Source organism: Microtus oregoni, unplaced genomic scaffold (genome assembly GCF_018167655.1).
Source record: "Microtus oregoni isolate MIOR12 unplaced genomic scaffold, Mior012 000006F_ref0000085, whole genome shotgun sequence".
Taxonomy (NCBI): Eukaryota; Metazoa; Chordata; class Mammalia; order Rodentia; family Cricetidae; genus Microtus; species Microtus oregoni.
Genome location: NW_024543065.1, coordinates 5,771,902 through 5,797,965, shown reverse-complemented (window position 1 = coordinate 5,797,965; position 26,064 = coordinate 5,771,902). Strand labels below are relative to the sequence as shown.

The 26,064-nt window shown below is 43.1% G+C and overlaps 1 protein-coding gene and 3 non-coding genes across 4 annotated transcripts; all 4 read left to right on the top strand.

The window, feature by feature from the left end:
- Positions 1 to 14,172: 14,172 nt before the first annotated feature.
- Positions 14,173 to 16,615, top strand: Rps12 (ribosomal protein S12). The gene is made up of 6 exons (XM_041653959.1): positions 14,173 to 14,278; positions 14,398 to 14,450; positions 14,567 to 14,683; positions 15,734 to 15,836; positions 16,108 to 16,209; positions 16,532 to 16,615. Exons 2-6 carry the CDS (start codon positions 14,437 to 14,439, stop codon positions 16,592 to 16,594), a joined length of 399 nt encoding a protein of 132 aa, XP_041509893.1. The 5' UTR covers positions 14,173 to 14,278; positions 14,398 to 14,436; the 3' UTR covers positions 16,595 to 16,615.
- On the top strand, positions 14,912 to 14,984 carry LOC121450251. The gene has a single exon (XR_005974577.1). It is a non-coding gene; the product is annotated as a small nucleolar RNA SNORD101 (small nucleolar RNA).
- LOC121450260 lies at positions 15,963 to 16,035 on the top strand. Its single transcript, XR_005974584.1, has one exon. It is a non-coding gene; the product is annotated as a small nucleolar RNA SNORD100 (small nucleolar RNA).
- Positions 16,312 to 16,442, top strand: LOC121450255. Its single transcript, XR_005974580.1, has one exon. It is a non-coding gene; the product is annotated as a small nucleolar RNA SNORA33 (small nucleolar RNA).
- Positions 16,616 to 26,064: the final 9,449 nt, after the last annotated feature.

Below are 26,064 nucleotides of genomic sequence, written 5' to 3'. Positions count from 1 at the left end.
TGCAAGAAAGATGAGAAGCGCCAGGAAGCCTGGCTGTGGGGACGTTCTGTGGATGCAGGCATCGGCGTTAGTACATGTTTGCTCACTTTCTGTGTCTTTCAATGACTAGGTCTGGTTTTTATTTATTTATTTTATTTTTTGTTTTTTTGTTTAGTTTTATCTCCACAACTGGGATCATAAGGCTTGTATGAGCTAGCAGCCTGGTTGTGCGCCTTAGTGATAAGAGATGCAAGGATGTGTACCCCTTCTCCACTCAAAGTGTCCCAGCACAAATCTAGCTTTCACTTCGTCTTTTCCTTTTTTATTTTTGGGGAAGGGCTTAAGTTTGGAATTTGGCCAAGGGGAAGAATCACACTCCTGCAGGCGATGTGATGTTAATATGTATGTACCTCTTGTACAGCATGCCGACCTACTAGCAGATAGGATAGGCATGATTCATATTTTACTACAGCTCTACGAGTTCTAACAATAGAGTCATTGGGACAGAACTGTACTTAGGCAACGCGAGCCTTGCATGGTTCCTGGAGAAAGGGTTATTGTGTGGGTCTGTGTGTATATTCCAAAGGAGGCTATTGCCTCCCGCTGGCGATGGAGTTAAAGATGGTCCTCACATGGGTGCTAGGAATTGAACCTGGGTCCTTGGGAAGGACAATAAATGCTCTTAACTGCTGAGCCATCTCTCCAGTCCTACCAATGCCATTTTATTTATTTATTTATTTTTATTTATTTATTTTTTTATTGAGAAAAGGAAGAAAATAAAACAAGTTTCCACCTCCTCCCAGCCTCCCATTTCCCTCCCCCTCCTCCCACCCTTCTCCCCCTCCTCCCATTCCTCTCCCCCTCCCTCTCCAGCCCAAAGAGCAGTCAGGGTTCCCTGCCCTGTGGTAAGTCCTAGGTTCTCCCCCCTCTGTCCATATCTAGGAAGGTGAACATCCAAACTGGCTAGGCTCCCACAAAGCCAGCACATTGCGTAGGATCAAAACCCCGTGCCATTGTCCTTGGTGTCTCATCAGCCCTCATTGTTCGCCATGTTCAGAGAGTCCAGTTTTAACCCATGCTTTTTCAGTCACAGTCCAGCTGGCCTTGGTGAGCTCCCAATAGATCGGCCCCACTCTCTCAGTGGGTGGGTGCACCCCTCGTGGTCCTGACTTCTTTGCTCATGTTCTCCCTCCTTCTGCTCCTCATTGGGACCTTGGGAGCTCAGTTCAGTGCTCCAGTGTGGGTCTCTGTCTCTATCTCCATCCATCACCAGATGAAGGTTCTATGATGATATGCAAGATATTCGTCAGTATTGCTCTAGGCTAGGGTCATTTCCGGTTCCCTATCCTCAGCTGCCCAAGGAACTAACTGGGGACCTCGGCTTGGGCTCCTGGGAGCCACTCTAGGTTCAAGTCTCTTGCCAACCCTAAGGTGGCTCCCTTAACTAAGAATTATGCTTCTGTGCTCCTCTATCCTACCTTCCTTTATCCCAATCTTCCTTTTTCCCCAAGTTCTCCCCATCCTCCCCTTCTCCCTTTTCTCTCCCCATCTCCCCTTACCCCCATCCCACCCCACCCCCAAGATCCCAATTTTCTCCCCGGCAATTTTGTCTACTTCCCATAGCCAAGAGGATAACTATATGTTTTTCCTTGGGTTCACCTTCTTATTTAGCTTCTTGAGGATCACCGATTGTAGACTCCGTGACCCTTATTTATGGCTAGAAACCAATTATGAGTGAGTATATCCCATATTCATCTTTTTGGGTCTGGGTTACCTCACTCAGAATAGTGTTTTCTATTTCCATCCATTTGCATGCAAAATTCGAGAAGTCATTGTTTTTTACCGCAGCGTAGAACTCTAATGTGTAGATATTCCACACTTTCTTCATCCATTCTTCCATTGAGGGGCATCTAGGTTGTTTCCAGGTTCTGGCTATTACAAATAATACTGCTATGAACATGGTTGAACAAATGCTCTTGTCATATGATAGGGCATCTCTTGGGTATATTCCCAGGAGTGGTATTGCTGGGTCCAGGGGTAGGTTGATCCCGAATTTCCTGAGAAACCGCCACACTGATTTCCAAAGTGGTTGCACAAGATTGCATTCCCACCAGCAATGGATGAGGGTACCCCTTCCTCCACAGCCTCTCCAGCAAAGGCTATCATTGGAGTTTTTTATTTTAGCCATTCTGACAGGTGTAAGATGATATCTCAAAGTTGTTTTGATTTGCATTTCCCTGATCGCTAAGAAGGTTGAGCATGGCCTTAAGTGTCTTTTGGCCATTTGAACTTCCTCTGCTGAGAATTCTCTGTTCAGTTCAGTGCCCCATTTTTCAATTGGGTTAATTAGCATTTTAAAGTCTAGTTTCTTGAGTTCTCTATATATTTTGGAGATCAGACCTTTGTCTGTTGCGGGGTTGGTGAAGATCTTCTCCCAGTCAGTAGGTTGCCTTTTTGTCTTGGTGACAGTGTCCTTTGCTTTACAGAAGCTTCTCAGTTTTAGTAGGTCCCATTTATTCAATGTTGCCCTTAATGTTTGTGCTGTTGGGGTTACACATAGGAAGCGATCTCCTGTGCCCATCTGTTGTAGGGCCTACCAATGCCATTTAACTGAGCTCTCATTCCGACCTAACCTCTGCCCACAGTAGATTTTGTTTTCAATTATTTCTTTTACAATATTTCTTCTTTCTTTTTTTAAACTCAGTTTTTGGACTGGTATTAACTGCAGATGATGGGTCACCCAAACTGGTCCTGTCTTTACTTTTCTTTTCTCTCTCCCTTTCCCCCTGTTGATTTTTTTTTTTTTTTTTTGAGACAGCGTCAACTGTTCTGGAACTAAATCTTAGACCAGGCTGACCTTGAACTCACAGAGATCCACCACCCCTCTTGCTGCCCAAGTGCTAGGATTAAAGGTGTGAGCCACCACCACAAGGTCTCTCTTCTCTTCTCTTCTCTCTCTCTCTCTCTCTCTCTCTCTCTCTCTCTCTCTCTCCCCCTCCCTCCTGCACACTCTTTTGGACTTTGTCTTAGAACTGTTCTTAACTTTATCTTGGCAACCTTTTAACTAATTGTCTCATTTTTGTTGACACTCATTTTGTTTCTGTCTCTTCATTTCTATTCCTCTCTTACATCAGCAGCCATTCTTATATAGTGTGGTGTGTGTGTGTTTGTGTGTGTGTGTGTTTTTAAAAATTATATCCTTGGGCCTGCAAGATGGCGGAGACAGTAAGGGTACTTGCTGTCTAGCACTATGTACCAAGTTCCATCCCTGGGAACCACATGGCAGGAGAGGACCAAATGCCCCACACTGTCCTCTGACCTCACATGAGTCCTATGGCACTTGCAGCCCCCTCAAGTGAAAAAATACATGTAATAAAAATTGTCAAAGTTGGATTTTTGTTTTGTATCTACCTATTACTGTTTCTTGGGATCTGGACCAGATGATTTTAAGTTCTTGCTGTTTGATTTAAGAATTAAATAAAAGCATACAAAGCTTAGCGATCTGAGTTGGCTTGGGTTTTGCAGACACCTCTCTTTGGATAATGTACTTGGCATTAATTTGGGAACCTGGGACCTCCCCGTCCATTAAGCTGCACACATACTCCTCTCTCAGCAGTGGGATAGGTCTCTTCTGTCTTCCCATCCATCAAATTTAGACAGTGTTTATTCTACTGTATTCAACTTATATAGAAGGCTGATCACAGATGAACTAGTTGGGCATGCATACATAAGGCAAATGTGTTCTCCAGAGAACCTTTAGGGGGAAATTGCCTACATACCACTTTGCACGGTTGGGTGTACCTGACTAAAATACATGCACTGGGCTGGAGAGATGGCGGTTAAGAGCTCTGACTGTTCTAGAGGACCAGGGCTCCACTCCCAGCACCTACCCAGTGTCTCACAGTCAGCTATAAGTCCAGTCCCAGGGGCTCTGACCCCCTCTTAGAGTCTCTGCAGGCACTGCAAGCATGTGGTATACAGACATATCTACTGGCAAACACTTATACCTACAAAATAAAAATAAATTAATAAAATTAGATGCATTATGGGGAGGGATATATGAAGCATAAAATTTATTTTATGGCTAAATCTATCAGCCAAGACAGTGACTCCACCTTCACTGGGATATGTACTAGCGAAAATCTTCATCTTTAATTCCATAAGAAGAAGCCCCAGTTGATAATCGCGGTCCTTGGGTGTCTTCACTCATCTGCCTGCTTCTATTCTCCTATCACTTTGATTAAATTAAATGTCCTCACTGCTTTGCAGTCTGTGTGGGCTTTTGATCCTTTCTTGAATAAGAAATCCAGAATCTGGAACAATCCAGCCTAGGCCCGGAACACCAACAAGAAGCGTGCTAAACAGCACAGCTCACCAACACTGCACACTGTAGTGGCCACTGTTTCCCCTGTGGTTGTTACCCGGAACTGCAGCTCTGTGCTGTTACCTAGAACCCCGAGAGAGCACATTGCTAGCCCAGAAAAGATTCAAACTCTAAGTTCAATTTCTAGTGAGTGAATACTGCTCTCATGACATCTTTGAGAGAGAAAACATTTATTGCGAGGCCACGCATGCATATACCGGGGTGTGCACAGGTTGAGGGGTCAGAGGGGGACTTTCAGGAACCGGTGATTCTCCTTCCACTATGTGGGTCCCTCCCTCTATGATGTATGTCATCAGCCTTGGCTTGCAAGTGCCTTTTCCTCTGAAACCATCTTGTCTGCCCTTCATACCATCTTAAAGCTAAAATAATTATAAGCTGAGTCTTCGTGAGTCGCGGTCCATCTCCATCTTATTGTGTTAGTTTTCCATGGTGGCTATAACCAACTGCTGCAAACATTTTAATAAAAACAAAACAGAAAACAAAACAAACCAGCTTCATTCCCTCTAGAGCAGAGGTCTACCCTCAGCCTCACTGAGCCAGAATCCGTGTGCCAACACACTCCCTTCTATTCTCAGTGTGTTGGAAACCTTAAGGAGAATTGGTATTGAATTTTATTAGACGGCATTTCTGCATTTTTATGGTAAATGACAGTGTCAATTTTCTAATGTTAATATGATGCTGCATGTTTGGGATAAATCCCGTTTGGTCAGGATGCATTCTCCTCTGTATATTTGTTTATTATACTATTTAATTCTATCAAATTTTCAAGCTCTGGTGTACACACACACACACACACACACACACACACACATGACTCTTCTGACTTTTCCACACAGTTACTTTTGCCTGTGCCCCATATCATCAGTAATATTCCTGAGTTACATTTATCTAATAACAGCTGCCGTGGCAGTTTCTTGAAATTGTTGATTATATGGCAGGCCTTCTATAGCCTGTCGCCTTTAATGTGTACCGGGGCTGGTGAGATGGCACAATGGACAAAGGTACTCCTGATCCACGGGAGCCCCGTCCCCAGGAACCACACAGTAGGAGGAGAAAACTGACTCCCTCACGCTATCCTCTGACCTCTAGTCAAAAACCAGAGAGTCTGTGCCCACATATATAAACACACAAAAAATAAATGCAATGAAACATCTTAAAGAAAATGAATCATCTTAAAGACAGAATAGTATTGACTTAGAAAAAATCATCCTGGGCTGGAGAGATGGCTCAGTGGTTAAGAGCACTGCTTGTTCTTCCTAAAGGTCCTGAGTTCAATTCCCAGTAACCACATGGTGGCTCACAACCATCTGTAGTAAGATCTGGTGCCCTCTTCTGGCCTGCAGGCACACATGCGGACAGAATACTGAGAATACTGTATACATAATAAATAAATAAATCTTTTAAAAAAAGAAAAGAAAAAAAGAAAAAATCATCCTGATTTTCTTGACTTTTAATGCGATATTTAAAGCTAGTACTGACGTGACAGAACGTAATACATTGTTCTAATCTTTCTTGTGTGTTGTCTCTGCCTCCCAGCACTGGAATCACGAGTCTGCTCCGTCACAGGTGGCTTCTTCCATGTGCGACTGAACTCAGGTCCTAGCTCTTGTGTGACGGGCATTTTACTAAGAGATCTTTCTAGCCCATTAGCTTTTTTTGGTAGAGGCAGGGATTGCCTGGGCATCACAATGCCCAGTTTTAACTTTTGTGGTCTACTTAGTGGTAACATTGCATCACTTCCTGAACAACCCTGTGATTTTACACATTGCCTTCATTATAAACCTTTCAAAATTATGAGTCATTTACCCACGACACACCTCCTCTTCCTCTAACCTTCCGATTTGAGTTGGCCTATGTATTATACCTACCTAGACAGAGAGTTCATTATGCCGTATTATAGTATCTGTCTCAAAAGGCCACATTTTCTTTTTCAAACAAAATTATTAATTTTTCTATGTGCATTGGTGTTTTACCTGCACGTCTATCTGTGTGAGGGTGTTGAATCCCCTGCAACTGGAGTTACAAACTGTTGTGAGCTGCCATGTGGATGCTGGGAATTGAACCCAGGTCCTCCAGAAGAGCAGCCAGTGCTTTTAATTAGTCAGCCAGTTCTCAAGCCCCGCCCCCCAAAAAAGAAGTTTTTACGTGTACTCTTGTATTTACCATTTCCGGTGCTGGTTGCTCTGGAACATCTGAATTTTCCATCCCATGTCAATTCTCTTCAATATCAATTTTCCCTGTAGCATTTCAAGTGTTAGTCATCTGGCGGTGAATTCTTATTTGTTTTGTTTCTCTCTGTGTGACTTTATTTTTGTATGGACTTTATTGAGTACAGAAATTTACATAGAAAACTGTCTCTTGGTCCTTGCAAAATGTGGATCTATTGTCATTTGGCCCCTTTCATTTCTTTAAAGAAATTAATGGAATTTTGTATTTGTATTGTTGATCTCTTGTATGCAATGCACCCCTCCCACCGTGGTTTAGCTGCTCTTAACATGTTCTCTTTATTTTGGGGTTGTAATAGCTTACTTATGTGCCCAGGGGGCATAAGTACAAGGTGTGTGTTTTTATGTGCCATAAGAAATGGGTGTGCACATTTATCATTCTGAAGAAATTTATACTTCTTTAATCTGTAAATTTACGTTCTCATCAAAGTTGGTATGCTTTTATACAATATTTGCTAAATACTGTTACCTCATTCTTTTGGATCCTGGACCCTCAACTATATGTACAATAAACTTACACCTTTATGCATAAAGATTAAAGTAGCAAGAACCAATCCTCCCTCCCAGTTTGCATTCTCATTCATATTTTCATTTATTTATCTTTTATTTATTTATTTATTTATTTATTTGACAGGGTTTCTCAGTAGCTGTGGAGCCAGTCCTGGAACTCACTCTGTAAACCAGGTTGGCCTTGAACTCACAGAGATCCACCTGCCTTTGCCTCCCAAGGGCTGGGACTAAAGGTATGCACCACCGCCTCCTAGCTTTGCTTTATTTATTTATTTATTTATTTATTTATTCATCTATTTATGTATTTATTTTGCTTGCATCCTCATTCTTTCCCCAAATTCTATCAGCTTATGGTCATGCTCCTCAGTATAATCAGGCAATTGTCTTGTTTCGCTTGGACAATGCTCAGGGTTGTATTTGTCATCTGCAGGGCAGGGAGGTCCACAGAACATTCTATTAAGAACAATTTACTGTGTCTTAATAATCTAAACATCTGTGAGGGATAGGGTGATAAGTTCCCATCTAGATAATTCTTTTGAAACTTTTGAAGACTTCACAAGATTCCCAAGATGATCCAATGCTACCATCCCTCAGACCTGACTGGTCAGCAAACCTTTTCTGGGCCACCCAGTAGCTTTCTAATATGTTATTTATCTATATGTCTATTTAACTATTTTTTACTTATTTTTTCTCCTGTTAGTCATAGAATAACCTCATATGTGAAAAGAGTTATAATCAATATAGTATTTTCACAGTTCCTTCCTTCTTTCTCTTTTCTTCTTTTTGAGACAGGGTCTCTCTCTATAGTTTTGGCTGTCCCAGAACTCACTATGCAGACCAGGTTGTCCCAGAATTCATAGAGATCTTCCTGCCTCTGCCTCCTCAGTAGTGGAATTAACTACGAATGCCACCACACCCAGCATGTTTCACATTTACTACAATGACCAGGACTTCCTTGCCTAGCATTGAAAAGATGAAGCCTGACATTTACAAACACAGAGATCTGCAATCTGGGCACACAAGACCAAGGCTAGCACCAGCAACAGCTAAGAGAAATCAGAACCCTGACAGCAAAGAGCATAGGTATGCAGCACTTACTAAGTTAAAACTGACCAAACCAAAAGCATCCCTAAGACCGTGTCATTCAATGCCTTACTTCACTCTATTGAGATAACTAAGGACCAGGATTTCGAGGCAGGGTCTTATGTAGCCTGGGTTGGTTTCAAACTTGCTACGTAGCCAAGAGTTGGCCATGCATCACTGGTAGTCTTGCCTCTACTTCCCAGGTCCTGAGGTGCAGGTGTCTATCAACACGCCAGTCCCAGACTAAAGCTGGCGGTGGCACTGCCTACTTTCCATTGCTTCAGTAATAAGTAAAATTGTCAGACAGTTTAGACCACTAATATCCTTTTGTTGTTTTTGACATACTGTCTCTCGTAGTTCAAGTTGGCCTCAAACTGCTCTGTAGCTGAGGATGACCTTGAACTTCTGAAGTCCCTGCCTCTCCATTCTGAACACTGAGGTTGCTAGAGTGGGCCACGACTCCCAGTTTTATCTGGTGCCACGCAATAGAAAGCAGGAAGGACCTCATGCATGCTATCAATGCAGGCATTCTATCACCCGCACTACTTCCTCTTCGTGCATTTTCATAGAAAGTTCTGTACAAGGCAATTAAGCGCACAAAGCCACCATCACATTTAACTAACTCTTACAATATTATAGCATTAGCGGCATTTTTGCTGGAATATGAATAACCTGTCAGAGGCTAGCTACAAAGTGAACTAGAATTTTAACTCATCTGAGTCAGCCCCAAGATAAAACACAGCTTGGGTACCTTAGCTCTGTTTTTTTCCCTTTTTTCTTTTTCTTTCTTTCTTTCTTTCTTTCCTTTCTTTCTTTCTTTCTTTCCCTTCCTTCCTTCCTTCCTTTCTTTTATTTTTTGAGTCAAGGTTTCTCTGTAGCTTTGTTGCCTTGTAGACCAAGTTGGCTTCAAACTCACGGAGATCCGCCCGCCTCTGCCTCCCGAGTGCTGGGATTAAAGGCGTGCACCATCGCTACCTGGCTAAAGTATTTTATAATCTTTACAGAGTGTTTTTTTTTGTTTGTTTTTTAGAGAGACTCTCTCTATGTGGCACTGGCTGTTCTGAAATTCAGATCCACTTCTCGCTGCTTCTCAAGTATTGGGATTAAAGGTGCACACCACCCTGCCTTGCTTCTATTTCTTTAACTTGTATTTTACTTCAAAAGTTATTAAGTTATCTCTGTGTGTGCACATTCATCCATGCATGCGCTATGGTGTGGATGTGCAAGTCACGGGACAACCTCAGCTGTTGGTCCTCGTCTTCCATCTTTCTTGAGACAGGGTCATTTTCCTGTTCTTCCACCGCATATGCCGGGCCAGGTGGTCCTTGAGCTTTTGGGGGTTTTCCAGTTCTATCACTCATTCCCTACCTCCCCATAAGTGGTTGGGATTACATACATCTGTGCTATGTGTCTTGCCTTTACAAGAGTCCCGAGGATTCGAACTCAGTTCCTCATACTTGCACAACAAACACTTTTACTCATAGGTCCAATCTTCCAAGTCCTGTTTGTTATCTAACGTTTGTTTTCGTCAGTCCAAACCAAAGATCCTTCCTTCTGCTTAATCTGTTTTATAAGCCTTCCTTCTTTGAATGGGTAAACACTGAACTGTGTTCCCTCAAATTCACATGGGATGTCCCAACCCTCTACATCTCAGCTAAATTTTTATTTGGAATAGGGTTTTTATAATTAGTTAAGATGAGCTCACCTGGAGCAAGGTGGACCCCCTACTCTGACTGGTGTTCTTGCAAAGAGAAAACTTTTGGACACAAAGCTAGACATACCCACACAGGATGAATGTCACGTGAGGAGGATTGGGTCTATGCTAAGATGGCTAAGGAAGCAGAAGAACCACGTCCAGGAGTTAGGAAGGGGACATACAGCTGACTCCGAGGCTTTAGCAGCGAGCTAGGGTATGAGGTTACGCATTTGTGTGTTTCAAACATTAATTATATGGGTTTGCTTTTTTTTTTTTTCCTGTTAAGCCTGTTCTAGCAAACCACATCTATATTTAGATGATTCTGAAATCAAGATTTCTGGTGCTCTTTTCCTGTCTAATTGCAGTATTTTTTCCATCTATGTAAATCTTTAGCGCAGTGAGCAGGAACAGTTGTATTGCTGTCAAACTGTGATTGGGAGAGCTCTCCTTGAATCCCCCTCACATTCAAAAGGCTAAGGCCTTCAGAGCAATCACCCTGAAGTCCTCTGTCGTGAAAGGCCCGCTTCCTGTCTGTCTGCCCCTGACCTGGACAACAGAGAAACTTTCTCTGCCTTGGTTTCATCAAAAAAACAAAACAAACAAAAAATCATCATCTCATTATTTTTCGTTTTTTGAGACAGGGTCTCATTAGGTAGCACAGACGGGACTCAGATTTTGTGTGGCTAACACTCACGACTCTCCTGTAGCAATCTTTGCTGTTTGTGCCACGCTGCTCTCACCTCACTTACTAAAGTAAGTGAACTAATACTGACGCCATGACGTAGAGCCTCATTCCAGTTTCATTTCTATTGCTGTGATATGTGCCTCGACCAAAAGCGACTCAGGGGAGAGAGGGTCTTATCTGGCTTACAGTTCCAGGGTCCAGAGCATCGCTGAAGGGGGCTGAGGCAGGAAGTCAGCAAAATAGTATAGCTCACAGGAGAGAGCAGGAAGAAATGAACTGCGCCATGCAAGGTACTCGCCTTGCCTAACTTTCTCCCATCCTGTGCAGTTCAGGAACCCTGCCCAGAGAACTGTACTATGCACCGTGGGCTGGGGCTGCCCACATTTAACAATCAAGACAGTCTCCCAGATGTCAACCGAACAGCGGCGATTTCTCCACTGAGGCTTTCTTCTCATGTGATTGCAAGTTGTGGTACCGCGACATTCAAAACTAAACAGCTCAGGTCTCTCTGACAAGGGATAAAGGTGGTATTCATGAAATGCGAGACAGAATTTCGTCTCGTTATTCATTTTTGTTCCTATTACAGCATGAATCTGCGCGAGTCTGGCGCTAGGGCCGGAACCAGGCGAGGCACACACTCTGCTACTATGTTACGTTACAGCTCCAGTCTCACTTACTTTTAAGAATTATTTTTTGATACAGGGTTTCTCTGTGTAACAGTCCTGGATGTCCTGAAACTCGATTTGTAGACCAGCCTGGCCTGGAACTCACAGAGATCCACCTGCCTCTGCTGCTTCCCCAAATGCTGTTTTTTTTTTTTCTTTAATAAAACGTTTATTTTATTTTAGGATTTTTGAAACAGGGTTTCTCCGTAGCTTTTGGTTCCTGTCCTGAAACTAGCTTTTGTAGACCAGGCTGGCCTCGAACTCATAGATATCCGCCTGTCTCTGCCTCCCAAGTGCTAGGATTAAAGGCATGCACCACCACCTATGCCTTTAATTGCAGTGCTCGAGAGGCAGAGGCTGGAGCATCTCTGTGAGTTCCAGGACAGGCTCCAAAGCTACACAGAAAAACCATGTCTGGAAAAGCCAAAAAAAAAAAAAAAAAAAAAAAAAAAAAAAGAAAGAAAGAAAAGAAAAGTTTATTGATACTTTGGCAGAACTTGGTGTATTGTACTGTTTTGCAATCACTTTCCTTCATCAGTAGTGAGTCTATTCTCATGGCACTGTTGATATGCAGGCTCCTTTAATATGCTTAGAAAAGCTGCATTCAAGAAGGTGTGGTGCATACACCTTTAATCCCAGCACTCAGGAGGAGAAACAGAGGCGCATCTCTGAGTTTAAACCCAGCCTGGTCTACAAAGCAAGTTCAGGACAAGCAGGCCTGTTACACAGAGAAACCCTGTCTCAGAAAAACAAAAACAAAGCAAAAGCAAAAAAAAAAAAAAAAGCTTTATTTACCCAGCCTCCTCTTCATTTACACTGTCGGTCCTCTCAATATTAGTGGTAACTGGTTTTGTTTTATGCTTTGAAGTTGATTTGGCTGGCTATGTGAACATATATATTCCTGATCTTAGGCCCGCATAATTTGTTCCTGGTCACCATCTTGGGGATGTCAGGTCATTGCTGGAAATTCACGTGCAGCTCTCTGCACATACAGGGCTACGGCCCTCTGTTCTTCTCTGCGCTCTCTCTAGTCTATGTATGCATTCATGTACATGCTACAGTGTGCTGGGCAAGAGCCTCTGCATAAAGTTCCTGCCGAGATCCAAAATGGAGACTCTAACTTTAAAGCGTGTGAAGTAGGATATTCTATATTTAATCTATATTTAAAACAAAAAAGGTTCATCACAAGGGTGCCCATTAATTACTTCCTTTGGGGTGTTAGAAAGACCATATAACTAGGATTTAAAGGGGAGTTCCCATTGTTAAAGGGTTACTGCTGAGTGAAAGGCATTTATTGGGGTGGACATCAAAGGTTTGGGTGGAAATCAAGTCTGACCTGTTTGCACTGTGCTGGGAACAGCACTAAAATTTAGGCATTGGGCTAAAAGCTCTCCACTCTTTTTTTCTTAGTATAAACACACTCCCCATGGCCTATTTTCTCCATTCTCATTCTCTGTCTTTACCCATTCAGTCTCTTCTGTGAAACTTTGTCTGGGAAAAGACACCTAATATGCTGAACACATTCACTTTTTCTCATTATTTAGTCCTGGCTGGCCTGGAACTCACAGGTACTCACCTGCCTCTGCCCTCAAGAGCTGAGATTAAAGGCTTGCACCGTACGCCTGGTTTGACACATTAACTTTTAATAACCTTATCATTAAGGAAACCACTTAAAGATTCCTTTCCACGTCCTTTCCCGACTTTGTAATGTTTCAAAATCACTTCCCAAAGACTCAAAGGGCACGCGCGAGCCTTTTTCCTCTTGGCCCTTTCTCCCTGCACTTACCTGCCCGCAACGCTTCAGCTCAAGCCTCTTTCAAATAAACGCAGCCATAAACCGAAAGTCCTCCACGTTTCCACACCATCCCCACCCCAGACACCACGGCGTTTTGGTATTTTAAGCTTTGGCTAAAATACTTACATTATCTTTAAAAATGCAGTCATTTTAAAAATGTATCGGCGGGCGGACTATCATTTTAAAGAAAAAGCACAATAAATACTGACAGAAAATATGCACCAAGAAACTAATCATCTGCTTTGAAATATTTTTTTTTTAAATTAGAGGTAAGGAAGCAAGCTTAAGGCTTTAAAGGTGAAACTCAAACGTTTATTAGAAAGGCTAAGAGGGCTGACAGTGATCACTGTGTCCACGTGGTTGGCCGCTGGAAGCTCTGACTGGCTTGGGGATATCGTCAGGGACAGAAGCTGTCTGCTCTATTTACTTTGAAAAGTAGTAAAATTGGCGATTCCTTCAAAAATAAAGTGTTATCTGTCGACGAGGGCGAGAACCGGCTTTACGGTTCCGGAATTCCATTCCTGATGGCCAAGTCCTGGGTGGAAGGTGGGAGTTTTCAAATGCCGGGATTTTCCCTTCTACAATACGGGCTTCTGCCGTGACAGACACACAGAGTCTAACTTGTACTTCAGGGATCCTAGTTTCCCTGAAACTGCGACCCGGAACAATCTAGGGTCAACTCCTAAATGATCGATTCGAACCTGCTGCACTCAGAACCGGCGACCCGGCTGGAAGGGATCCTTCATGAAACACGTTGCAAGAAGTGGGATTTGTGAAGCAGCTCACAGAATGTCACGTTCACAGCCACTCGGAGCGGCTTAGAAACAAAGGGACAGAAAGGGACAGCCACTCGGAGCGGCTTAGAAACAAAGGGACAGAAAGGGATCCTCGTGCTGCCAACAGGAAACAAGATAAAACAGGAAAACTAATTTCGCAACACAGAGAAGGAACCGGCAGTATCTTCTGGCCCGTCTGGCATTCCGTAGAAGGAGCTCGCAGGGCCTTCGCCGGCCACGCCTCCTGAGAGAAGGCTGTCTGCTGTGGTGCCTGTTGCGCGGGCGCCACCGGGTCCTTACTGCGGACGCGCCTAAAGCCGGAAGTCGAAACTCCTAAGGCCCGGCACCGCGGGAGCCACCTCGCGAGTGGGAGGAGATGCACATGCGCAAAGGCCTCCAGCCGCGCTTAAATACCGTCATGCGGCCACCAGTGGCCTTTTCCCCTGCCGCCGCGGAGTTGCGCGGAGGCGGAGCCACGGGGTGAGTCCGAGTTAAACGTGGAGGGTGAAGAGTGTCTGCTTTGTGCGTTTTAGTTTCGAATGCGTGAGAAGGTGCCCGGGGTCTAACAAAAGCGCTTTACTGCTGGTTTTGTCTTTCAGTGCGTTCAAGATTCGGCCTCACCCGTAAAATCCACCGCCATGGCCGAGGAAGGGTGAGCTGGGCGTGGGCCTCCTGCGGGCTGCGCGGGTCGGAGTTTTTTCCCCAAGTGTCTGGCTAATCTCCGTGCACCCTGCTGTGAGGATTCTAACGTCTTCTTTTGCTTTTCAGCATTGCTGCTGGAGGTGTAATGGACGTCAACACTGCTCTTCAAGAGGTGCTCAAGACCGCCCTCATTCACGATGGCCTCGCACGTGGCATCCGCGAAGCTGCCAAAGCCTTAGACAAGTACGTGTCTCAGTCTCAATACTGTGGGTTGTTGCAGCCGGAACAAAGACTGCAGCCAAGGGAAGAAAGCTTGTGAAGTTCATGATGTTAGCACAAAAGTTCTGAGTGGCATCCGTTCGACAGGAAACCTAGGAAAAGGTACCAGCTCAGATCTTTTCTAGCCCACTTAAGATGCGTGGGTTGCTGTGTGGACTGGGGGTGAGCAGGAGTTGGCGAAACAACTACAGTGTTTGAATGATGACTTGGATTGTCGGATACCCCTTCACCCCCTTCATGGGTGAGACAAAACAGCCTGACAAACCTGTAGTTTGGGGGGTTGATCGGTTTTGCTGAAGGACAGAACGGAGAGCTTCATTAGCTGCTTTTCAAATTAACGTTAAATAGACAAGTGCTGTCGCAGCATTTGAGAAGTTAATCATCAAGGATGCTTGAACACGCGGGACTACTTCCGTAGTGGTTATTAATCTTAAGCATGCATATTTATCTCGGCCTGAGAAAAAGCCGGGGAAATTTTAGCTGTTTATTCGTTGATAACTGGAGCATGGATTCAGGTGGACGTCTCATAACTGCTTGCGAATTTTGTATAGCCCCTGCTGTACGGTACTGTCTTGCATCAACTTTTTATTTAGCAAAGCATGAAAGTGGTCATGGTTTTTTTTTTTTTTTTGGTTTTTCGAGACAGGGTTTCTCTGTGGTTTTGGAGCCTGTCCTGGAACTAGCTCTTGTAGACCAGGCTGGTCTCGAACTCACAGAGATCCGCCTGCCTCTGCCTCCTGAGGGCTGGTATTAAAGGCGTGCGCCACCATCGCCAGGCTCTGTTTATTATTTTATATAGCACTGTTGACAGTACTTCCCCTGAGAGAGATTGGTGTCTGAGGGAAACGGGCCAGTGACTGTACAGGTAACTAGGCCGCAGGTGAAATTCAGTAGTTGCTGTAAGCAATTAGGTATGCTTTAGCGCCTGCTGCTTTTTAGGTCTTAGTAGAGTCGGTGAAGATGCCTTGAACTTGGGCCTTAAGTGTGATTTCACCTTTGAATTTTGCATTTTAGGCGCCAAGCCCATCTCTGTGTGCTTGCATCCAACTGTGATGAGCCTATGTATGTCAAGTTGGTGGAGGCCCTTTGTGCTGAGCATCAAATCAACCTGATTAAGGTGAGTCCTTTTCAGAGAGGTGCCGTGGTGAGAGCACGGGTTGATTGGAGTGGTAACTTGTGCACCTAGAGCTGTATAGCTTTCAATTCACTGTGGAACAAAAGGTTGTTTATTGATATTTGGTGAGCTGTACATGATGACAACTGGCTCCCTCTACCGAACAGCTATGAGGAAATTACCATGTCACTTCTGACACAGCCACCTTTGGGGTTTAATTTTTAATTTTCAGTAGCCCTAACCCCTGCTAATAATAGGTTTTGTTTTTGTGTAGGTTGATGACAACAAGAAACTTGGGGAATGGGTAGGCCTCTGTAAGATTGATCGAGAGGGAAAGCCACGGAAAGTAGTTGGTTGCAGTTGTGTAGTGGTTAAGGTAAGTCTGGCTTTCATCTTTTTTTGAAATGTTACCAGCCCATTATTGGGAGAAAGACTCAGCAGAATTACAAATTCTGTACTTGAAGAGAAGCCATAATTTGAGCCAGCCAATTAATCTGCTTATCTCAATGTGCTTCTGCAGATATTTAGAAAAGGCAGGCAATAGTGATGCCATGTTACGAGCCTTAAGGACAGCTGAAGTCCTTAAGGTCCCTGAAAATGGCTACAGTATTATAGTGCTGGGAAGTACTTCAGACTGAAATAGTTGCAGTCAAAAGAACTTAATATCCCATAAATAATTTTCATCTAATTTTTTTAAGGACTATGGCAAAGAATCTCAGGCCAAGGATGTCATCGAAGAGTACTTCAAGTGCAAGAAATGAATAAATAAAAATTTTGGCTCATTTTTTTCTCCTTGTTTTTTGTTTACTGCTATAAAATGGGGTCTCTTTGTGCAGATGGTTGTTAGCAAATCAGAAGCATTCTTTAAAAAGTAAACTATTTGATCTTTGATTAAATGACTAGGATTGAGATGTAGGGTAACAAAACAGAAACCTAAAATTGGGTTTGCCATGATATTTCTTACGAACAAAGTGTTCAGGGCATTGGAGTTTATCAGTGGGGGAGCACAGGCTTAGCACACCCTGAGAAGCCAGGGCTACAGTAGGGACCTGGCTTCATGAAGGTCCTGACTTGCTTTAAGTTAAATTCTGGTGAGAGCAGACATGGGTGGAATTTACTGGCTTCTAAGGATGAAGCTGGTTTATCTAGTGCCAAATGGCTTGAAAGGGTCAAATTGTGATGGCATGGGAAAACAGATTAGAGGAGGAAATGAAGGGATATTTATACATCCCTGGTATATTCAAGATAGTGTCCTCAAAGTTGGATTGCAACTGCTTAGAACGGTTTCTAACCAGCCACAGTCCTAGAGTTCTTTGCATTATTTCTATGAGACTTCACAATTTTAAGCTAAGGTTTTAGGAAACGTGTAGGAAGGAAAGTGGTTCCCTGTGACCTTGTGTATCTTTAGGCCAACTCCCATTGAAGATACCAATATCTGTAATGACAGCTCACCAGTTATTAGTACTGCTGGCTGATGGAGGCTGAACAATAAGCGACGTTCCTGAGATTGAGAGCTAACAATTAGACTGGAGAGACATTTGCTTTGTATTTGAGTCCCTGGCTTGTTAAAAATTCATGCTGTCCTTACACCCTACAGAGGTACACTAGTGTTTTGAAGCTAAGTGCTTCTCAGAAGAGGTTGGGAAACCTTTTTGACTAAATAGTGGCTGTTTTGATTTTTCTGCTTTAATCAAAATTATTTTTGTAGTAACAGATGAGGGGTCACCCAAACTTGGACTTGATGCATCCCTCGCCTCCTTCCAAGTGCTTGACATTGCAAGTGTGCTGACAACTGGCTGAAGATGGCTTGCATATTGGCGGTTTCATTAGGTCACACTTGGCAGAAGGCCCCTTAACCTGAACCGTTTTGTTCCCCCCCCTTATTCCCAATTTGGGGGAAAATGTATTTGAGGTGTGCACTTGGCACTTGTTTTAGATGAGTATTAGGTTGAAGTGGAGTGGTCTGCAGACGGCAGCATAAGGCTGGAATCAGGTGTGAGACTTACCAGTGCAAAAGAGGGTAGGCTGGGGTAAACTAATTCCTGTGGGAAAAGATTGCACCAGTGGACATTAGAAGATTTCAGAAATTCCAGTTGTAGCATAAGGAAAGTGCTCTAAAAGTACCAGGTTATATTAATTTCCATTAGTGTCTGTTTCAATTGTGATTCTTAGTTCAGCAGGATTTCATAGGTTAAATTTATTGACTGCTAGTTAGAATTAAGCTAATAGGTTTTGTTTGAAATTTTTCTAGTGTTTAATTGCACTGTCTTAATGCAAATAAATTACAAATACTTGGCTTTTTTTTTTTATTTTTCTTGAGTCATGCTGTACCTGGTTTGAAACTCGTGTAGAGGAGGTTGCTCTCAACTAGCGCTCTTGCATTTGCCTTCTGAGTGCTAGGATTAAAAGGCGTGTGTCACCATGCTGGTTTTGAAACGGTTTCTCGGTGCAGCCGGGTCTGTCCTATGACAACTTCATAGACCAGGCTGATCTCAATTTAGAGATCCACCTACCTCTGCCCTGTGCACCACCACAACCCAGCCTAAACACCTGATTTTTAGTGCTTGGAATTTAAGTTTAGAGGTGGAAGCAGTTTGGTTTTCCCCCCACAAAAAATGCAAGTAGGGTTGTAGCTCTCGTCAGATCCCTCTGGCCAGTTATTAAAATTCTTTGAAAGGTTTTCCTTTTAAAGATCAATATTCATACCTTGAGAACAGCAAATTTTGGGTGACGTATAGTTTTATTTTTTTCTGATTGAATTTTCTTCTTTTGCTTTTTAAAATCTACAAGGGGCTGGGCGGTGGTGGCGCACGCCTTTAAGAGGCAGGCGGATATCTGGGAGTTCGAGGCCAGTCTGGTCTACAGAGCTAGTTCCAGGACAGGCTCCAAAGCCACAGAGAAACCCTGTCTCGAAAAACCAAAAATAAAATCTACAAGGGGGCTGAAGAGTTGGCTCAAGGGTTAAGAGCACTTGTTATTGTGGGAGACTTGTTTTTGGTGTCAACAGCCACATGGTGGCTCACAACCATCCACGGCTCTGGTTCTAGGGTACCTGACACCCTCTTGACTTCCGAAGGCATATGGTTTATACACAGACATACACGAAGGCAAAACAGTCATACAAGTAAACGCATCTAAAGAATAACTGCAGTAAGGTTTAAGTGAAAAACTACTTAAAGTACTACCTTGATTTTATGTTGTTAATTATTTAGTCACATCACGGACATTTCTGCATCACATTCTCACTCCGGCCATTACGTTCTCTCTAGTTGACCTTTATGTGTGTGTGGTCTAAAAATATGGGTGCGTGCACTAGGAGGCCAGAGTAGAATGCTCTGCACCCTAACCTGTCGCTTTCTGTTTACTCTTGTGACAAGATCTTTTGCTGAGCCTGGAATGAGGCTGGTGGCCTGTAGTCTCAGGTGATCCTCCTGTCTCTGACTCATCACAGCTGTGCAGGCAAGCACTAGGTTTTTTAAGTGGGTACTGAGGATTTGAATTCAAGTTCTCATGCTTGCGTATTGAGCACTCGGCCACTTCCCCAGCCCTGTCTTTGTCCTAAAGAAGCAGGTGCATTTGAGGACTTGATCTGGGGCTTAGGCTCAGTTTAAATATTTTTGTCTTTGTTGTAAAATTTACACTCTGTTGCTCATGAAGTTTCGGGGCTGAGCATTTTTATCATGTGCTTTGGTAGACTGTCAATTGGGATTACTGTAATTGTGTATTGGGGGGGGCACTGGGGAACAAGTCTAGGGCCTGGCATGCTTGGCTGGTGTCATATTGGCAGACTCTAGACTTGAGATGGGCCTCTGTGCATATCCATGGGATACTATCTGGTTGCATTTATCGAGTTGGGAAGACCTGTCCACTGTGGGTGGTGTCATCCTCTGCGACTCTGTACTGTAGACATAAAGGGGGCTGAGTGAAATATGTGTTTGTTGTTGTCCGCTTTTCAACTGTAAATGAGATGTTAACAACTGCTTCAAAGTCCTGCTGCCAACTTGACTCTACTGCTGCGATGGCAATGGAATGAACTGTGAGCCAGAAGCTGTGTTTCTCTGAAGTTGCTTTTTTCAGAGCAAGAGGAAAAGAAGCTAAGACACTTAGCAGAGACTCTGCTACCAAACTGCATCCCCAGTCTGACTACAACTAGAACATTGAAACTACAACGTATTCCTAGAGGAAAAACGCTTCCAAGTGGAATATGTTTTAGTTAGGATTTTCCTCTTCACTGCTTTGTGTGCTACATAAGTCGCAAAAGGTTCCAGAGCAGTCAAGGGATGTGTTTGGAGATTATCATCTCTACAGAGCTCCCTGCAAGCATCAGTTACTATGAGACAGTCTCTGGTGCCCAGAACAGTGCTTACAATGATAGGCACTGAGGTATTTTGTTAGTTAGATGAATAAGGTTGACTAGTTAATTTATTTATGGCCTTTATTTTAAGGCTGAATTGCTCAGTCCTTTTTGGACTTTTTATTTTCTCATGTTCCTTTCTCTCTGACAACAAAAGTCAATCTTAGCTTGGGCCTAAGGAGCAGGGCAGAGAAACATATCCTATCACAATATGGGGTACATGGCTGTAGGAGTCTGAAAAAATTTTAAAAGCTATTTTGAGATCTGGGAATAGTAAAAAGCATGTGAATGCAGGGAAACTATTTTTACATCGCAGTAATTTCTTTTTGAAGCCTATTTATTGGGGCATGCCAACAGCACAGTATTGGGCAAGTGGTGTGAATTAAACATTACACACATTATTTGTCTTTTTATTTTTCATCTCTTAATCTTAGCTCAACCGCCCCTCACTAAAATTTACAAATGGATGTAAAAACCCTGTTTATACCTGGTTGACTTGTTAGAAAAATACTGAATAAAAGGCTTGTGATATTTCACATTGCTGTCACCAGGTTAAAAGGAACAAAATGTGCATAAAATAAATAACTGAGATCCCTAGGGGGAAAGTAAACTGTTAACATACAAAACAGCACCGGTTAGAAAACCCACCTTCTCTCCCAGACTTGAAGCTGGGTAAACTGGGGAATTTCAGGGCGGATATTTTGCTAAATGGGTACATGTAGCTTGCTGGGAGGCACCACACATGGCTGTAAAGTGTTGGATTATGTCAGTGATTCGCAAAGGAACACACAGATGATTCTTAAGAAAAAATGTCTAAGACCTCTTTCAAATGGCTGTAGTTTGAAATAAAGTCATCAGTCAAAATATTCTAAATTTTGTCATGTAGAGACTTAACACTGAGTTGCATACTGTGTGATTTTTTTATTTGCAAAATTAAAACTTTTAGGTTTAAATAAACCTAAAACCTTTTGTGTGTATGGCTATTTTGCTTGCATGTATGTCTGTGCACTGTGTGCATGCTTGGAGCCCACTGAGTCCAGAAGAAGGCACTGGATCCCCTGGGACTCGAGTAACACATGGTGTGAGTTGCTTTGTGGATACTAAAAAGTCTGAGTCCTTTGGAAGAGCAACATGTGTTCTTAACTACTGAGCAATCTCCCCATCTCTACAATTTTTATAGTAAATTAGAAATTAATATTAAAAATATTTTAGTAAGGGAAAAAAGAAATGTTACTATAAATAGCAAAGTTTTTCTTTTTAGAGTTATTTATTCCAGCATGCTGGGGTCTGCCAGCCAGACAAAATTGTGATCGATTTTCCTCCTTTTACTGATTATTTTCTTCCTTACTGGAAGACAAATTGAAAATAAGTACAAGTACACCGAATATCATCAGACAGATTCACTTGTGCGGCGTTGAGCAGAACCAGAACCCAGTTGCTGCTTTCCCCATCGTCTTACTGAGGTGAAGAGGCTCCTCATCAGCAGCAGCCCATGTAATGTGCAGTTACAGTGCCGAGGCTTTCTCTCCAGGCAGCGAAATCAAATTCTCCACCTGTGTGACCGAACCCTCACGAGGCTCGAAGATGTGCATTAGGGGCTGAGATGGAAAGGAAATACATAGACTGATTTGGCTCACTGAACTTTACTTGCCTCGTATATGAAAACCTCACTAAACCTCAAGCACCCATGAATAATACTTGTCTATTAAAAATAAGTTTCAAGCCAGGCAGTGGTGGCGCACGTCTTTAATCCCAGCACTCAGGGAACTGGGAGGCAGAGGCAGGCGGATCTCTGGGAGTTCGAGGCCAGCCTGGTCTACAAGAGCTAGTTCTAGTTCCAGGACAGGAACCAAAGCTACAGAGAAACCCTGTCTCAAAAAAAGACCTAGTTTCAGGGCAGGCTCCAAAGCTACGAGGAAACCCTGTCTCAGAAAACAAAGTTTCAAAAGCAAGTTTGGGTGGGAAATGCTAATTTTTAAAGAAAACAGAATTATATATTAATATTTATAATACTTTAATTTAAAAATTCCTTTCTGTGAGAAGTGAAGACCCTCCGTTTATTTAATAGCATCAGAGATAGTTTATTTTACAATTTTGCACACTCAGGCATCAGCCCAGAAGGGCAGGTGTGACAATCTAGCACAGAACAGTCTCAAACCCCAAACACTTGGCTCTTCCTCCCTCTCCTCCTCATTGAGGAGTCAGGAGAGAAAATCTTATATGACATCTAGATCTCCCTTTCCCTCTGTCACTTACATTTGTTCCCCCCCCCCCCTTTTTTTTCTTTGGTTTTTCAAGACAGGGTTTCTCTGTGGCTTTGGAGCCTGTCCTGGAACTAGCTCTTGTAGACCAGGTTGGTCTCGAACTCACAGAGATCCACCTGCCTCTGCCTCCCAAGTGCTGGGATTAAAGGTGTGCGCCACCACCTCCAGGCTCACATTTGTCCCTTTTTACTGCCTACAGTTCTGTTTTACGTCCCGTTTATTTGAAGGCTTATCTGCTAATGACCTTGCAGGCAAGCTTAAGTCTTAGTAATTTTTGACTCTAAACTTCTGGTTTGGGTAGGAGGGGTGGAGTGGCTGAGTTTGGTTGTGTGTCGAATAGCTAGACTAGCAGGCATTAGCGGGGGACAGTGTGTTTTGTTCTTTCGTAAATGGACCAAAGCTGACTGGAGGTTCCTTTGAAAATGCACCATCAGATCTTATTCTTACACTTCCAACATATAAGTGACATGGATGTAAAACAAAGTGCTGTAAATAAAGTTGTGGACATTTGAACAGGGGCCTTTTAACCTTCTATGGCAACTGCAGGCAGTTACTTTATTGAGAATAGCTGCCTTGTCTCTGTTGCCTTTGTCGGTTGTGGCCTGACCAAACTGTGACATTCCTATTTCTTGGAAAAGATGCTTGCTCTTGCTTCAAACTTCAGGTTTAAGCTTTTCCCATTTCAGACTTTGCCTGCAGTTAGAAATTGACATTTTAAAACAACTTTCTATTTAATATTCAAACCACAATGACACACACATACACACACACACACACACACACACACACACACACACACACATTTAGTTTGAGACAAACTGTGGTTTCCCAATCTGGCCTTGAGTTAACAAGCATCTTGCCTCAGCTTCTTAAGTACAGACAGACCTACAGACCTCAGGTGTATGTTACCTCATATAGTTATCAGGTGTTCCATTTTCATTTTTTATTATTAAACCTTTAAATTACATTGATGTGTGTGTGTGTATGGGGGGTTGTACGCATTCCATGTCTTGTATGGTGGACAGAGGACAACCTAAGGGAGTCGGTTTCTGCTTCTACCATGTGATGATGGGGTTGAACCCATCAGGTTCAGTTGCAAAGTGCGTTTGCCTGCTGAACCATTTGTCCTCCCTGTGTTCAGTTTTAAAAGAACTTACTGAACTGCTTTATTTCCTTTAATGTTCAGGCCAGGAACACAAGAGTAATCCAGTTTCTTTGCATCCTCACTGCCAGACGGTGTTGCCATTTTTTACTGTGGCCTCTCTTAGAGGTGTGCATGATACCTCATGATGTCAACTTATTTGATTTGCACAAAAGGCATATACAAATTTTGGAGAACATTTTTGCAAAGATAAAGTGTATATACCGATCTGCAGGCCATTTGTTTGAAATACCGGGCAAAACTCTCCTGAACTGTACTCAATACATATCCCAGCAAATAGTAGTGGGCACAAATGGTGAAGTCTCAAAATATAGGACCATAGCAGAGAGCCCTGCTGGACCCCTTTCCTAAAAGGAGAGAGGGGGTCTGTTCAGAAGAGTAATTTGAAGGAAACTTGTCGAGTTCTTGCCCTGTTTATGCAGTGTAATACTGAGGTGGAGGCAGAGGCATGGCATTGTTGGTGGGATTATCGTAAATGTTAACACTCACTACAAGAAATGCTAAAGGGCTGGGTAGTAGCTCAGTTGGTAAAGTGCTTGCTACACTAGATGCCAGCTAGTATCAGGAGCTTGAATTTTGATCTCTGCAAATCCATATAAAAGAAAAATATAGAGTATTCCTATAATTTCAGCACTGGGGAAGCAAAGACAGGAGAATCCCTGTGGCTCCCTATGGCCACAGTAGCCTAGTCAGTGAGTTCAGGCCAAATGAGAGACCCTGTCTCAAAAACCAATGTGGCAGCACCAAGGATGATCCGAAGGGTGACGTCTGGTCTCCATGTAGCATCCTACACACATTCACATACAGTCACAAACGATACACAGGAATAACTGAAGACCTCACTCAGCCACAATAGCCTAGGAGGTGGAATTTTAGAAGTTGCCAATACTTTACACAGAGCCAAGGCTATATATTGGGTGTTCTTCCATCTAATGGTGATGTCTCCATGTATGTCAAGTTGGTGAAGGCACTACATCAAATTAACTAAGGTTGATAAAAAAAAAAAAGGGTTGAGTAGGTGTCTCCAAAACTGATTGAGAATGAAAACCATATAAAATGGTTGGTTATAGTTGTATAGTAATTAAGTAAGACTTTGCCTTGTCCTTTAACTGAATTAGTTCCAATTTTCATGAGGCATTATAAATAACCTTTAGTTAGTTTTTTTTTTTTTTTTTTTTTTTTTTTGAGACAGGATTTCTCTGTAGCTTTGGAGCCTGTCCTGGAGCTAGCTCTTGTAGACCAGGCTGGCCTTGAACTCACAGATATCCTCCTGCCTCTTAGTGCTGGGGCTAAAGGCGTGCACCACCACTACCCAGCCTAGTTAGTTTTTCAAGGCGTGATTCCTCTGTATATTCATGGCTGTCCTGGAAATCATTCTGTAGACCAGGCTGGCCTTGAACTCAGAGATCCTGTGCCGCCAAGCCTTGACAACCATGATGACCAGGTCCTTTAAAACTGTAAGCCAAAAATAAAACCCTTTTCCCTTAAGTTGCTTCTGTCACACGTCACCACAGTGAAGGAAACTAATACAAAAAAATGGATAGCAGCAGTGGGGTCACTGATGTGAGAAATATGGACATTGACTTGATCATTAGGGTGTGTTTTCAGGAGGAATGGAGGTATAGGCTCCAGAAAGCCCTGATGGGGCCACCGCAAACCCTGGATGTTCAACACAGAGCTACAGAATTTGATGTGGGCCTGCTGGGTGGGAGTCATGTTCTCTCCTGGGCATCCTCCTGCTGCTTAGCTTTGTAATGGGAATGCTTACTCTATGTATTGTGTGCTGCTGCTGTAACTCTGATTTTACAGGGGCTCACAGTTAAAAACACTGCCTTGAGTGCAGTGTAGTGACTCACTTTTAACCCAAGCACTCGGCGGACAGGGGCAGGCAGATCTCTAAGAGTTGTAAGCCAGCCTGGTTTACACCAGTAGTGAGTTCCAGGTTAGCCAAGGCTACATAGTGAGACGCCATCTCAAAGCAAGATAAAAATTGTCTTGAGTTGGGCGCTGATAGTGAATGCTTTTAATCCTAGCACTCAGGAGGCAGAGGCCTGCAGATCTCTGTGAGTTCAAGGCCAGTCTGGTTTACAGAGTGAGTTCCAGGACCGACAAGGCTGTCACACAAAGAAAACATGTCTCAAAAAAGAAAAAAAAGTCTTGAAACTTAAAAAGAATAGATTTCAAATTTTTTCTATTTTGAAACCCAGTCTCCTGTAACCCACGCTGCCTCAAACCTGCTATATGACCAAGAATAACCTTAAATTTCTGATCCTCCTGCCTCCCCTTTCTAAGTGTCATAATGTCTCATTTTTGTGTGCTGCTGTGGAATGAAGCCAGAGAAAGGCAGGCACTCTACCAGCTGAGATATACATTCCCAGCCTGACCAGACTTTTTAGCAGGGGCTTGATAAGGTTTATGGAAACTGTGACTGGAGAAATGCCTCAGCATTTA

Excerpts from the sequence above, each read along its gene's own strand:
- Rps12 (XM_041653959.1), top strand. Across the intron at positions 15,837-16,107 it reads ATCAAATCAACCTGATTAAG|GTTGATGACAACAAGAAACT; the intron begins GTGAGTCCTTTT and ends GTTTTTGTGTAG. Across the intron at positions 16,210-16,531 it reads GCAGTTGTGTAGTGGTTAAG|GACTATGGCAAAGAATCTCA; the intron begins GTAAGTCTGGCT and ends AATTTTTTTAAG.